The sequence below is a fragment of the Acipenser ruthenus genome, chromosome 4 (assembly GCF_902713425.1).
Source record: "Acipenser ruthenus chromosome 4, fAciRut3.2 maternal haplotype, whole genome shotgun sequence".
Classification (NCBI taxonomy): Eukaryota; Metazoa; Chordata; class Actinopteri; order Acipenseriformes; family Acipenseridae; genus Acipenser; species Acipenser ruthenus.
The window spans coordinates 51,074,613-51,090,794 of record NC_081192.1 but is presented as its reverse complement, the minus strand read 5'-3'; the positions used below and the strand labels follow the sequence as shown (position 1 = coordinate 51,090,794).

Genomic DNA, 16,182 nt, shown 5'->3' with positions numbered 1-16,182 from the left:
CTACAGTTTGTTTTGTGAGGGGAGGACAGGAACAGAGCTTTGCTTGCCCTGTCTACCACACAGGGAGATAGTTTAACGGAACCTTCTCAAATAAACTTGGCATTCCATTCCTTTTACTCAGACCTTTATAGAGTGCCTGGTCATAGCTTCATTTTGGGAGCAGGTGTCGTCTACTATGTTTGGAAAGATAATCCCTTGCTGCGCTCCGGTTTTCTTGTTGAATGATGATACATCCCTTGACTTAACACCACAACAGATATGCATTTGGTTAGCTGGCCTTACTACAGCTAAAAAGATGGTGGCTCTGCGTTGGCAGCCGCCGCACTCTCTTCCCTGGCGCCAATGGATCCTAATGTTTCTTGATATTATTTACTTAGAACTTTCTACCACTCGGATCCATGATGCCAGAGAGAAGACGGTCCAAGCCTGGGAAAGCATAGCAGATCTTATTAAGCCTTTGTTAAATCCAAATTAATTTAGGACCCTGAGGTCCTTGTGGGTGGGTGGGAGGGGAGGCGAGGGAGGGAGAGGGTGAAAAAGGAAAATCTCTTCATGTTTTTCTTTGTATTTTTGTAATATCCCCAATAAAAATATTTGATCACAAAAAAAAGAATTAACGTTAAATGTGGTATATAAACATGTCTCGGTAAGAACTTAACTTGGTAACAACAATTGTGCATGCAGCACTACCCTGTGTGAGCTGCCTATGAGAGCTACGCTGTGCAAGTCTGCGTTCTGCAGCAATACCCCTCTCCTTTTGGTGGACGCAGACTCCGCCCACTCATCACCCATTGGCCCATCAGTATCCCCTCGCATTCACACACACACACACAGAAACTGACAGGCAGGCAGGCAGGCTGCTCAAGGAAAGAGGGAGAGTGATTAGCTGGCGAAACACATTCACAACAGTGCAGAACGAAACACATCATCACACCAACACAGCAAATTCCCAACCACATCTCCAGTCCATTATTAAGTCCATATTTTGGCCGGTAACTTGTGTTGTGGCTGCCCTGCCGTTACAATATGAATACAAGGTAGTTAGAAATGTATCGGACCCTGGAAGTCTCGCTTGCTCACATATTATTGCGATATAAAAAGGAAAGTAAGAAATCAACTATTACTCCTTAATTTCATACACTATAGCTGTTACTTTTTTGTTGTAAATTACAGTTTATTAAATAGGTTGCTGTTAAAGCTGAATGACAGTTTAAAATAAATAGTTAATACTCTTAAGTTTTCTCCTTAAGGATTTTTACTAAAATGTAGTATTTTTTATTTTTATTTTAACTGTATACCATTTCATGTGTAAACACAACCACCTAGACAATCATTTCTGGACTTTTTGCCATTCAAACAAATTTTCATACCCAAGTAATTCAGCAAGATTTATTTATTTCGCGTTAGTGAATCAAGCGAACAAATCTGTTGAATTGATTCACTAAACTGAATGAATCAAACAAATTGAGTCAGTAAAAACAATCGAACTGCATATGAAAATGCTGGTATGCGGCTCGTAGGGTCAGGAAGTTTGGCCACCCCTACTATGTTCTATGGTAGGTAAATAAGACAAATCGTAAAAGCATATTATACCACAGTTCTATTTTAAACGGCGCTTGTAGCCTGTGCTGGATTAATGCTGAACTCACAGCTGTTTTTTTCTGTTGTGTTCAGAAAATGTCTTGTTCAAATAAATTAGCACTTTTGTACACTCTTGTATAGTTTTTCTTAATATTACTGATGTGATTCTCCTGGTGAACAAAGACACATACTGTGTGACTATATGTTTGTGTGTAAATTGAAAACAAACCTACCCAATTTTATGACTGTGACCTCTTCCTACAGGTCAGCATTTATTTGACCTGAAGGGTAAAACAATGTTTAACTATCTTCCGGCTAATAAACTAGGAAGGAAGCATACGTGAAGGGTGGCTGAGGGTCACTGCTATTTCATAAACAGAGTGGATAAAGTTAAAGCATCACATGCTTGGAAAAAGTATATAATGGGGTTTAAGGTTGTTGCATACGATGCTGGTGTTGGCTTAATTGAAACCAGGCTTTATCTTTTATAGATTTCATTGTCAGTATAGAGAGACCCTTAGTGACATGGTTAATGTTTTTAACTCACTGTGCATAACTGGTCAAATATACAGTACTGTAAGTAATTTTTTTCTGAAGAGGTTTGACTATGTCATTTCGAAACAATGCCAAGTCATTATAGACTGAGTCATATACATCATACTCGTATGATTTGTAATGGCTAGAGGCATCATTAATAGTGATAACTAATTTATACACCTCATTAATATTGGATCTGAAGTAGATTGCGTATGTATTAAAACCCAAAACACTTAGGAGAAGCTTATTGTCGACCAAGGTGTCATCAGCATCACCACAACAGTTCAAAAATGATTTGAATATAATTAAACAAGATAAACATTCAACAAAGTGATAACATGCAGCTCCTCAAAGTGTCAACACACAAACTTCAAAAGCAGTTTGGTAAGATGTGCTAATTTTCTATAATATGTGATATCAGACTACAAGCTTCAGTATATTAAATGATGAACTCAAGCACACATGACAGTGGGGTTTAACTGCAGAATAACTAACCTAAAGCTGCATCCACACTGGACGCAAGCGAATCAAGGAAGCAAATTTTGCGTCGCTAAAATAGAACCTGTTTCTATTTTTTTTTCGTTGCGCGACTGGAATGGAACTGACCAATCGGAAGCAAGGTTAACACCATTGACACAAGTCAAACACATGCCTCAAAACATGTCATGCATCAAAACAAGTCACGCCTCAAAACAAAAAAGTTAATTTATGAGGTGCAGCAGTATCCATTATTATATGATTGCAAATTGAACGACTACAAAGACATCCAGAAGAAAGACAGTGCCTGGGTGGCTTGCAGGTGGTGCATTTAGCAGCACAGAGACATTTTCTTTCCAATTATGCAAGTTGCACAAAAATAGGTTTATTAATAAGCAAAAATAAACCGGACCATATATGCAGTCTACATACCCAGTATTTAAATGAAAAATGGGCACTTTTGCTGGCTTTTAAAAATGACACAAAAAAGGTCCAGCATTCACACAACTTGAACATGTGACCTAATTTTAAGCAAGGTTTTCTTTTTTTTTGGTTTGTTTGTTTTTATGATAAATAACGTTTTGTTCTCTAAATTGTTCCGTGGCACAAATCGGTTTCAAGAAGATCTTTATATACGCATCAAGTGGAGATTCAGCAAACAAAAATATTATGGAGGTCCTACTATTCTATACATTGTAAAACAAAGCCAGCAATGCGGTTGTGTTCTATGTGACACATCCCAACATTACCAAGCTCATAGTTTTGAAGATTATGAGCCATATTTATAAAACATTTTCTGTCAAGTTCACCGGTCAGTTTTTAAAAGGAAAAACTAAATAGAAGTAAATAATACAAGGTAAGTGGTGACCTGCGCATTTGTAAAGAAACACAATTGAGATTGCAGTAAGTTGTATATATAAATGTATTAACAATAAAATAATTGTTAAATATGAGTTCAACTATACTACTGTTGTGTAGCCGTCTTCTGACAGCTGGAGATTTATCGGGTTTTAAATGAGACGACTACTACTACTACTACTACTACTACTACTACTGGTACCACGAAAAAAATAAAAATGAATATGACTACAACTGTACAATTACTACTAATAATAATGATAACAATAAAACTGTTGGATATATAGGGATGTTCAATAATTCTGATCTGTAGATTTTACAAGTCCAACATTTATTTTACAACAGAGTTGCCGGAGGTCAGGGTGGTAACCTTTTATCAAAACGAGACCTGTTTTGTAATGGGACAGCCCATCTCTTGTATGTCCAATAGGAATGCATGGGCGGGGTCATGTATTTATTTCCAGTCTTTTGGATTGTTTCCAAGTCGTGTGTGGTGTGGACTGACAATCGGCGACTTTGCTCGTGTCGCCCTGTCCAGTGTGGATGCAGCTTAACACTTAGTGGGGTGAATTTCCAAAGGAAACTGTTGTGTTGAAGGAGGATGTTATAATTAGAGCCTGGTTTTTTATCAAGGATTATAAAGTTAAATTAGGAAGCTCTCCTCACTACTTCTACTCTAAGCCCTGAAAGCTTCTTCTTTCAGATGTGCTGCTGTACAGCTATGGCCAAAAGTTGTGCATCACCGTATATAATTAACTAATTTTGCTTCATAAAGTTGAATAAAACCTCAATCCTAAAATTTCTAGGTCATGCTAAACTTTTGGTCATAGCCATGACATCATGATCACTCATTTCCCTGGAGTGCCTCGCATTACAATAGACAGTTTATTTCAGCTCAGCTGGGGAATGAAAACACCCCCGACCTACGTGACATTGCCAGTGATTTTCAACAGCAGGAGTGTTTCCAGTCTCTAAACAAGCAGATGTTAACTTTACAGATCAAGACACGTAAAAAATATCTTGTATTAAATAAATGAGTGCTGGGACAAATATCTGAATATTCAAACTAATATTTTTTTACATATATTCGGATACAAAAATCAGATGTTCGTTTGAGCGCTGAGTTTTGAGGGACGGCCTTTTCTTGGCAGTGCCAAGTGTTTGGATATCCCAAGTGAACTGTGCTCACTTGGGATATCCAAACACTTGGATATTATTTTGTACCCTTTCCCTAATCTATGCATTTGTATTACTTTATCTCTAACTTCTGTAGAATGCTCTTTGGTCTTCATTTTCCTTCAGATTCACAGCCTGACCAATGATCCTTTAACAGTGGTTTTTTTACCCAGAAAATGTGACAGCAACTTTAATGGTTCACAGGTGGAGGCCAATGGTAAGGTAATTGTCTCCTCGTTAGGGCAATTTCTTTCTTCGGTGTAAACTGGGAGCTTCCAGAGCACAGGGGTTGAATACTTATGTAAGCAAGATATTTCAGTTTTTTATTTTTCTTAAGAATATTTCCAAACATAAAACCAATGTCACCTTACAATAATTGATTTTGAGTTTCTGTGTTTTAAAATAAAATATCAAACAGAACAAAATTTCAATGTACCATTTGTAATTCAGTAATATGAGAGAAATGATCAGGGGTCTGAATACTGTATATATATATCTTGACCGGAGGGTTGTGGGTTCAATCCCCGGTGGGGACACTGCTGCTGTACCCTTGAGCAAGGTACTTTACCTAGATTGCTCCAGTAAAAATCCGACTGTATAAATGGGTAATTGTATGTAAAAATAATGTGATATCTTGTAAGTCGCCCTGGATAAGGGCGTCTGCTAAGAAAGAAAGAAATTATTATATATATATATACTGATGCACAATGAAAACGCAACAGTCTTAAGTTTTGCATCAATATCTCATTGGGCACATACATAATGTTATTTACATTTTAAATAGTGAGCAGATAGGTTTGTTGATTGTTTGAATAGTATTGTTCCTTGGGATAACAAAATACTGAGCAAGTCATGTGATTTCATAAAAATGCCAGGTGCTCAGTGTTTGGTATTTCAGTTAAAATTGTCAAAATGAGTTGATTAAGAATCTGTATAAATACATGATTTTAATTAACACAAGAACATCAAAAGTTGAGTTTGAGTAATGAAGATTGCCTGGTTGCTGTCGGCATGATTGAAGGCGGCCTGTCTAAGAAAAGTTGACTGGAGAATGAGATTTTTCTGCTTCAACAATCACCAGACTAGTCCAGAGAAACCAGGAAACCGGCGGGGGGCCGGGGGGTTGGGTTGGATGGGGTGCAAGGGGTGCAACTGCACCCGGGCTCTGCCTTTTTCTTTTTTTTCTGAGCCCACTTTAATGACTAGAAGTAAAAAATATAGAGGTGTCGTCTAATCTACTGTGATTAGAAAAAGAAACCGTAGCAAAGTAGTATTGGTGGAATGTCAATCAAAACTCAAATTCGCAAATCACAGCTGACAGATTGTCAATCTGGAGGCGGGACACAGCAAGCGCTCTGGCAGTAGTGTTAAAGTCATGTGATTGCTCTTTTATATGCTCCTAAAGGCGTAATTTCGTGAGACAGAATTGAACAACCTGATTTGACGAAACTATTCCACCTTCCTGCCGTGGAACATGTTGTTCGGTCAAACAGCCCGTTCTGCACACGGTGAAACATGGTGAAGCCCCGCAGGTACAGCTATGACAGTTTTGCATCAACTACATTTTCTTTTTTTTGGATTTCAATATTAACTAAACCAAGTAATTAATCAAATTGATTAATCTTGTTACATAATTGATTTGTTAAAATGTTTGGATATACTGTTATTTGATTGATTACTGTCTTGTTCACAGTCATCTTAAAATAACGCTAGAGAGGGGCTCCCGAGTGGCGCATCTGATAAAGCCACTCCGCCTGGAGGTCGCCGGTTCGGGTCCAGGCTATTTCACTGCCGGTCGTAGACGGGAGTCAACCGGCAGGGGGGGGCGCACCCGGGGTGTGGAGGGCTTAGGTCGGCCAGGGTGGCCTGCCTGTAAGCTACCCAGAGCTGCGTGGTCCTCCAACGCTGTAGCTCTGAGGTGGCTGCATGGAGGGCCTGCAGAGTGAAAAGAAGCGGGCGGCTGACGACACACTTTTTGGAGGAGAGAGTGTATTCGCCTTCATCTCTCCCGAGTCAGCGTGGGGGTGGCAGCGGTGAGCCGGGTTGAAATAAAAATAATTGGACATTTCAAATTGGGGAGAAAAACAATAATAAATAAATAAATGAAAATAAATAAATGCCAAACTTAGTCCCACAGATTACAGATTTCCTAAATTCTGAATAGCTTTGCAGAGATACTCATGTACTGCATAATCTGACTGACGTGGTACTAGACGGTGCTATTAGTGTTTGTTAAAATTAATGCCTCCCTGACCAACCGCAGCTCTGGGTTTCACAAGCATATACTAATATCAATAGGATTGTACAGCCACTATTGTGTTTAAAAATCTTTTTTTTTTTACAGTGTTCTTTCACTTGGGACTACTGACAGTAATAATATACACCGATTCTGACATTAAAACTCAATAAACGATTCCTTCTTTTAAAACAATAAATGTATTTATTATTTTATTCAATTGTTCCTCTTTGGAATCCACTGTTACTATTTCCAAAATATATTTCAGCACATTTTAGAGCTAGCAAACATTGGGGAAAAAAAACAAAAAAAAAAACGTATCTTTCGAAGCTGCATGTTTCTGGCTTGCCGTCTGTGAAAATGTTATTTCGGGACCAGAAAGTATGTTTGAAACCATGACTGCTTCACCTGCCTGTGACTATCACGGTCATATTTTAGTTTTGTGTACATGGGTGACTGGTATTCCTTGAGCTACATCTTTCGGTACATGATTCTAATAAATTTTCTGTACAATTTTTGTTCAATGTCAAGAATTTTTCAATTTGGATGCAGATTTTTTTATTTATTTTTTTTTAAAATAATTTTTACAAGCAGCGCCGTCCGCTAACTATTTCTAATTAGAACCTCTGCCTTCCGCCAAACACAACGTTTGTGGCATATATATGTTACGTGAATAAGCTAAAGGGCTTTCATTGGGCGAAATGAAATCAAACTAAACAGTCTGTATTGATTCATCTGCCAGCACACATTGAAAGTAATCGTACTGGCAGTCTTACACAAGCGCATTTTTCAAAGCCTTCGCCACCGTGGCGAACTTGGTGAAAAGTAGTTGAGCCACAGGGAAAACGTTTCACTTGTGGTAACATGGCGAGTGGCTAGCAGGAACGTAGAGGCTGAAATCAGTAAGCTTCTATGTAAGGTAGTTTACTAGATTGATACTATGAATTAAGCATCCTTCAGCATGTTTTTGTCATACTTTACCTTACTATTTTTTGTTTTACGATGGTACTAATCTTTGCTTTTCGACACATTGCTATACTTTGAGCATGCTATATAGCAGTAAACATTTTTATTGTTTGGTACTTTAATAGCATACCAGCATACCCTAAGCTGGTTTCACAGACCACTATTAGCACTAATTTAGGACCATACCAAAGGTAACACTAAGTAGTCCTACATCAGTGCTTATCCAGGTCTTTTCTGTAAGTGTTACATTTTCCTGCAGCTTATATCTAAGATGGTTTCCTATCCTGCACAGCTAAAAGGTTTCCTACCAGGCTTCTGGTTACATGCTTTGTGTTGCTCCTTTGAAAGACAGTCTTTTTTCTCTTTACTTTGAGTCTCTTGTGTGGTGGTTGTGATCATTGATTAATGGGGTAGTTCTAGTGCAGTGGATTAATGTAACTACTAACACTGAATTTATAGTCATGGTTCTGAATGTATTTTCTTTATTGCTTAACAGCCAGCAGGCAACCAAGCGACCCAGCTCTTCCCTGGTTTGAAGGAGATAACTGGAAACTTTCTCTGTTTGCATTCTGTGTCAAAGCAGCTACCATTTGTCTTTCATTTCTGCCCGGTTCATTACAGGGAAGCCCCACAATTCAATAGGCCTACGGTCTTACAGGACGAGGGCTATTACAGTTGCTTTTTTTGTGGTCTGCATCTTGGCCAGTTTCACGTCCCACTACCAGTTATCTGTTTATATCTTGGTTAGTGCAGGAACTAGGGCATCTAATTTCTATGAAAGCAGATTTAGACGTAAACCCACCATCAACACTAAACACCTTGGAGCTATGTCTATGCATAAGATTACACAAAACAAAGTTGGGAAATGTATTATATTTTAATTTGTAAAACCAAATAAGTAGCCTGTACAAAAATAAATAAACTGAAAAAGTTAAGAAATGAAAGTGGAGTAGCCAGTTGCTTAGAATGGCGTGACACATCCAAATCTAAATTTAAAAAGGCTTTTTTTTCTGAACGAAATCAAAGACTTGTTTTAAAACAATAATGTTTGACAAAGCTGTACTAAGAAAACACCATCGCAACCATTATCAAATTGGGTTGAAAACTAACATTAATACTGGCTCATACTGTGTGGGCAGATTATTGTTTTATTTTTTTGCCCTGTATTTGCTTTTCTCTGAGCACTAATGTTCATCATCTATCTGTCAATAAATGTATACACTTTGACTGGATCAGACTTTTTAACTGCAGCATAATACCAGCGCTTTGCTTCACAGGTAGGTTTCCAATATTTTCATTGATCTATATTACACAATTCTTACCTTTTTCTTTTTTCACCACCTGCAGAAAAAGGGGATACAGGCCTCCCAACAATGCCAAGAGCACCAGTCCGTCCTATCACTCCCATACTACATGAACCAGGCCCTCCCAGACAACGTGTGCCGGTCATTTCCAGGCCACATGTGCCAGTAACCGCCAGGCCACATGTGCCAGTCACCTCAAAGCCACGTGTGCCCATAGTTCCAAGACAGCGTGAGGTGGTGATGGAGACTGGGGAAGCAGGTCCTCCGGGGACAGTTCTAAAGAAAGTGGCCGTTCTCCCTGAAGGCACTGATGGATTCATGCCAGACTTTAAGGGGTTTGCAGGAGCACCAGGTAAGTGGAAAAAATTAGTTACATTTTGTTTCAAGGTTGATAAAGTGTGCTAGTATTATTTAATAAGGCTACAGAAGGAACAGTACAAATTTTAACGATAAAAACTCACATGAAATAACTTACTCTAGGTGCAGATAGGATAAGTGTGTTTATTGTTATGAGTACTGCAGTTTAGTCATAGTTTTATATATTGTTAAAATTGGTTTATACCTCTCAGAAAAATTGCCCTTTTTTGCCTCAAAATAGGACCACTGCTGCATATTAAAGCTCCACACACATTCAAACCAATTAAACATAAGAACACTAAAAATGTGTATTCTCCCTTGGGGTATAAAGTTGTAAAGAACTGATTTCTTGACTTGGCCTCAGTATTTCAATTAGTGAAAGAGGTTTTCCTTACACATTCTCCTCCAAATCACATTCTTAATATACTGTTTTATATTTTAAAATGACAAGGAAAGATAAATCAATCTCCTTGGTCCAGCCTGTGCAAATAAGTCACCATACCAGCATGGCTTGGACCTTTTAGAACCAATTCACGTGACAAAGAAATCATTTTGAGAGGTGGTGTGGGGCCGGGGCCCCTATTTTAAGTACTATAGCACACTTAAGGGTGTTCAACTATGGTGCAAGATCCTCATGCCTCTGCTTTTGAAAAACATTGCTAGGCTTGCACCACATTTGAATACACAGCAGTGTTATGGGTTTCTTATTTCTTTCTTCATATTATTATAAGTTTAATCAACTCTCTTTTTTCCCCATAGGTTATCTTCTTACTCCCACGTCTTATAAGCCTGATGTTATTCCAGGTAAATTTGCATTTTCTAGTCAATTTGATTCAATATTTCCCCGTGATTCAAAATGTTTAATCACTTTTGTTGATCGATTCTTTCTTTTTTCCATAGGCCGTCCTCCTCTTAAGCCCACATCTTTTAAACCTAATGTAATTCCAGGTAAAGTTTGAAGTGTTTTTACCTCTGCTGCTGTCCTACTAAACTGCTGAATCACTGCACTGTAGTTTGACATGTATTACTAAAGCAGATACCCCGACCTTAACTGAAAAATAAACACCGAACAAAGCTGCAGGTTATAAAAAAAGGACTCTGGGGCGGGATCTCCCAGAGGATAGTAAAAAGATAAGAGCGCCTGTGATATTAGAATGCTGTGCCTTCAGCAGTATCAGTGAAGGTCCATTTACAAAAGAGAACTGCAGAGGCTAAGAAAGATTATCAAACGATGCTAAAAAAGAGATTTACAACTACTTGATTTATATCTATATTATATTCATTGAAAGCCATGCACTGCAGTGTATTGAATGTCTCCTGAATGAACATGCTTTCTCTATTTGTAGGCAGCAGCTTTGACATGGCAGAGCCTTTCTCCTTTTCTGCCGGTCTCACTCAGAAGCCCTTCCCTGGAGACGTGGGAGTGATCCGATTCAACAAGGTCCTCGTGAATGATGGAGGCCATTACAACCCACGCACAGGTAACAGTGCACCTGAAGAGGAAAGGGGTTCATTGTAATAGTGAAAGACAGAAGCAGAATCAAGGCTGTATGTGACGTTTCCAGTTGTCTTTGCTAAGCTAACAGGGTGAAGGTTAAAATACATTACTCATAGGGCTGTGCTGACTATTTACTTTGAATAGGACAGGATTTATTTCTCAGCCTATGTAAAGTTAAAATAGTAGTTTAAGGTTAAAGTTAAAAGGTAGTTTAATGTATCAGAAGCAACAGTTTTGCACTACAGTTGCCATTCCATTATCAAATCAAGTACTACACTGAAATCAAGAAATATCTTCAGTTAATATCAGTTTTCTAATAAGAAAGGAAACACTGCTGGTTATTGCTATTTTCTGATATTTTAACTTAAATTATATAACTGAATACTTATCTGTTGAGCTTGACTTTCCCATTAAGATTCTCTTATCGATTTCACTTGACTGACTTACTTTGTTTGAACCCATGGTAGCTGTTAACCCCAAGATGTTTAATTGTGTGTGTGTTTTTTAATATTAATAATAAAAGGTACAAACCACCTCTATCATGACCTGTGGGATGCAAAAAATATCAAGGCATATCAATAACTTTCTTTTATGCTCAAACTTACTATAGTGCAGAACATATGTATCTGAACAATTTCTCAAGGGAAATACTAAACACATGGCATAGTAGTCTATCCAAAATGTATAGATAATAGCTAGCTGCCACTGCTTGCTTTCTTTGAAGTTTATCACAATCACAATCATGTTTTATTTTGCATATCCACAATTGATTACTATTATTTTGTTGAATCTTTTTTTGTGCAAGTAAATTTTTATGTGCAGATTGCTGCACCATCATGTAACAAAAAAAAGAAAAATATGTGATACACCAGCTTGCTTGTCACAAGTCATGCAGACCCGCTTCATGATGCTACAAAAAATAATTCTAGGAACAATGCATTTAATACTTTTTTTAATGGTGTGGGTCAATGCTAGTTCTGTGTCACCAACAAAATACAAAATTTTATTTTCATAAAATAATACATAACATAATTACTGTACTCACTCGTAGTACAGAATTTTAATTTTTGCTGTACACTGTCAACTTTTGTCCCCCTTGGGAAATGCAGCGTTAAGAAATCCGTTCATTACTTCTCGGTTTAATAAATATGAAACAAAAAATGAAACATCAGATGAGAAGCGGGATATTTAGTTATTTGCACTGCTTACTGTTACTGTTACACACACATTTGTTTTTACTATTAGGCAATGTTTTCAATTGTTGTACCAATTGTTGTTCAATTTAAGTTAGAATTCCTGGCAGATTCTCCTCATCTATTTTTTCCAGCCTTTATGGTTATTTTATATAATATCACCATAACTGTTTTCATTTGGGCTGTAGCATGCTGTATTTATCCATCTCTTCAGCAAAATCATTGCTTAACTTCTTGATATACTGTGGGCTTCAGGATATTCAAGCTGTTACCACAATCGTACAATATAAAAATCACTAACTCAATGTAAACATTTGGTATTTCACAAGCTTCAGTGTGTGACACCTGCTGGTGAAACGCTGTATTTCTCTACCAAAACCAGTTTCTAGTCAGATAACGACCTCTAGTGTGCAGAAAATGCAGGATAGTTTAACTAAACTGCAGGTCGCATTGTCTTAAGTTTTATTGGCGAGAATTCCGCCCTTATTTTGCCATTTCTATAGCTGCTTTTGGCTCCACTGTACTCGCTTAGGATTGTTACAATTAAGATACAAACTCTTGTTTATTGCAGGTATCCTCACTGCCCCCTGTAGGGGTCGGTACCTGATCAGTGCAGTTCTAGTACCAGAGCGGGATGAACGTGTGGAAGCTGTGCTGTCCGTCTCACACGAGAGTGTTCTTCGTCTGGATACATCTGGCTACAGAAAAGAACTGCTTGAATACAATAAGCCTAGCCTGGGTCAGCAGGCCTGTGGAGGCACCGGCACGTTCAATGTGATTCTTAATTTGAAACAGGGGGATGAAGTGAGTATTGTAGTAACAGCAGGCAAACTGGCATACACACAGTCAAATGAAATCTTCTCCACTTATAGTGGAGTGTTTCTGTATCCACCTCCCTCCCGCAAATAACACAGCAGAAAACTGTGGACTAAAGCATTAGATAAAAAAATAAGCTAAGAATGTTTTTCGGAGTCCTAATATATTTCTATATAACCTATATCTGTATGGTCTTTGTCTTTACCACTTGCTCCTGTTTTGCCAAAGCACACAGGTTGTTTACATGTTGAAAGTTAGCTGAAGAGTTTTGTTGCCATGTTAATGACAATGGATTGTAAGCAACCACATAGTTTGTACTACTTAAAAAGTGTTATGCTGTATACTTGTTTTGAGTGTCATACATACTGTATTTGGAAGAGACCACTTGGATGCAAAGCAGCAGCTTTCTAAATTGCAGAGTGTTGTCTGTTTAAAATCAAGGGATTTCCATGGAAGGGACAACTCTTGTGAAGTGAAGCAGCATGTGTATCACTTCAAAATAATGTTTCTTACATTACAAGGAATGTTCAAAAAACTGTATTGACTATCCTGATTTCAAAGAAATGCATAAATGCAAGATGTCAATTTTTCACTGTTACAAATGTACTGTAAAATCGATTTTTATAAAAAAAATCGATATCTATTTCCAAAGGGGCAGCAATATTTTATATTTATTGTAAATTATACATATGTCAGTATTGTTTGATGTATTTGGGAAAAAAAAGGTTTGTATACCTTAAAATTGAAAATCATGTCACTGATGTCTTTTGTATATATACACATACATATATAAACGAAAAGACTCATTTTATTATTATTATTATTTAACTAAGCTATGCATGTTTGTGTTAGCAGTGTTCAAACATAATAATGCAGTTATTGCTGCTTGTAAATGTGTTTTTGGTAAATAACAAACATTCTCACTGTGCAGTTTAAGCTTTGCAGTAATGTGCCACCTGTCATTTTCAATCCCTCCTTTTACCATGCAGAGAAAATGCTAGGGGTCAGAGTTGCTTACTAAACAGTGCATGAGTAATGATTTTTTACAGTGGTGCTCAAAAGTATTGACCCCTTCCTATCCTTTCAAGCTCACAATGATCACTTGGGGTGTGCGTATACTGTAAGTTTGAGGTACATATAAAAATTCTTCAATACTTGTAATATTTCAATTATGCTAAAAACTTTAATTTCTTGCTTTATTAGGTTTAGAATTGTACGACCTAAAAAAAATAAATGCAACCTTAAAAACAAAGACTACAAATTTAATTATTTTCCTTTATTACATGTCTTAACGTAACTGAAAACTACTGTTAGTGCAGTAGTTACATATCCCTATTTGCCAAGTAGTAATAATATCATATCAACATGACATTTTGAATTAAACATAAGTGTCAATACTTTAGTACTCCACTGTATATTTTCTAAATGTAGGTGCTCCATGCAATGCTGAAATGTCTGCAATTCTTGTATTTTTTGTAATTAAAATCAGAACAAACATACAAGGATGACAGGTTGTAGAATTGTTTTTCGTACATACGTTTAGATATTAATTATATATTTTTTGGCACTTTACACTTTGAAAGCATACCCTCTTAAAGCAAAGCTTACATCAGTGGTTTTCAACTTTTTTTTTAAAACTGTAACTCAAGTACCCCATAACAATTTTCTCTCTAATGAAAGGTACTACAGTTGCAATGAAAGGCAGAATAATCTGATTAACAAATTACATTTTTTTTCCTGTTTATAGAACATTGATATCACAACAGTTTGGGACTGACAAACTGCTGGTTTATGACATAATATCAAACAGTAGGCCTAATTCTTAAAACCTTTAATTACATGTCTTTGGCTGCACAGAATGAAAGATAGTGTTTAGTAATCTCTTCGGAAACACACTGCCAAATCCCTCGACTCAGGCTCATTTGCACCCTTTAAAAACACTGGCCCAACACCGAGACTTTGATTTTAGCAGCATTGCACATATTTATTTACAATAAATGAAAATAAACAAACCAAAAGAAAACAACTCTTTTACGGAGCGCTAACGCACTGTACGGCTATGCCTTTACCAGCTACCCAAACACACAGTACATGAAAATATAGGAACAGGCAGTACCTCCTTGTATGACCACACAGGTCTCCCTAGCACATGCAGCTTCCTCAGCCCTGACTGCAGGGTTTCCAACCTTTTTATGCAGGGCCTTCTAATTCAATTGGAGCCAGGTGTTCCTCTCTGGCTCCTCCCCCTACTCCACCACAACACTTATTCGCTTTTTATTCGGCAAAGTACTAAATCCAAAATACTCTGCGCTGTAAATGTTTATCATGTTAACATTTACTTCCCCATCTCAGCATAGTTATGTGTGCCATTTAAAATGTTTACAATATCAAAAACATTAACCTCAAGATAAAACTATAATAACTATTATAAACTTCTCCTTTGTTTTTCTTTTGAAATGCTTCCATTTTTACTTGAGAAACGAGTCACAGGATAACATATTCAACCAGCCGATATTGTTGTTACAAAAACAAATTGAGCTGTGCCTAATAGAAGAAAAACAAAAGTATGAGTTTTGTGATTATTATTTACGTTTACAGGAGCATTTATGCTTGTAAAAAATACAGAAAGATTGTGCTTCACTAATTAGTATTCAATTATATGACGAGTTAAACTGCAAAGTTCACGAGCAGTGCAGAACGTTCTGAGCAGAGAACTCCACAGCAGACTCACCTGCTTCAGCCACCCGTAATATCAGTGGAAATCCGCTCATTCGAAATCATGCATGTGTACAGGTGGATGATTGAAACTGGTTTACAGATAATATATAATAGTTAAAAAAAAATTAATTCAAGATCATTATTTTTGTTAACTTTTTATTTTTGCACCCCTGGCTTACATCGTAAACACTGCAGTACAATGCTGTCAAGCTCTAAACTTTACATGGAAAGGAAAAACATAGAAACCTCTTTTCTTGTATGAAAATAAAAGTAATTAAACAAAAGGTATTTAATAATAACTGAAGACAATACATCAAAGTATAACCAATTGCACAACCAAAGTAATCTCAACAGTGTTTTACTGTGTATTATATTACTGTTATTAAACTGTAAAGACATAGTAAATAAGACTGGTGTGTTGTCATCACACGACTTACTTTCATAGAAAGAATACGTCCACTTTGC

General features: G+C 37.1%; 1 protein-coding gene across 1 annotated transcript in view; it reads left to right on the top strand.

The window, feature by feature from the left end:
• The window catches only part of LOC117399754 (EMILIN-2-like), a 44,686-nt gene extending 30,185 nt beyond the window's left edge, over nucleotides 1-14,501 (top strand). Inside the window, exons 5-9 of the mRNA XM_033999122.3 lie at nucleotides 9,179-9,487; nucleotides 10,252-10,296; nucleotides 10,393-10,440; nucleotides 10,839-10,973; nucleotides 12,755-14,501. Coding sequence (XP_033855013.3) covers nucleotides 9,179-9,487; nucleotides 10,252-10,296; nucleotides 10,393-10,440; nucleotides 10,839-10,973; nucleotides 12,755-13,092 — 875 coding nt within the window. The 3' untranslated portion in view covers nucleotides 13,093-14,501. The remainder of the gene's footprint in view (nucleotides 1-9,178; nucleotides 9,488-10,251; nucleotides 10,297-10,392; nucleotides 10,441-10,838; nucleotides 10,974-12,754) is intronic.
• The last annotated feature ends 1,681 nt before the right edge of the window (nucleotides 14,502-16,182 follow it).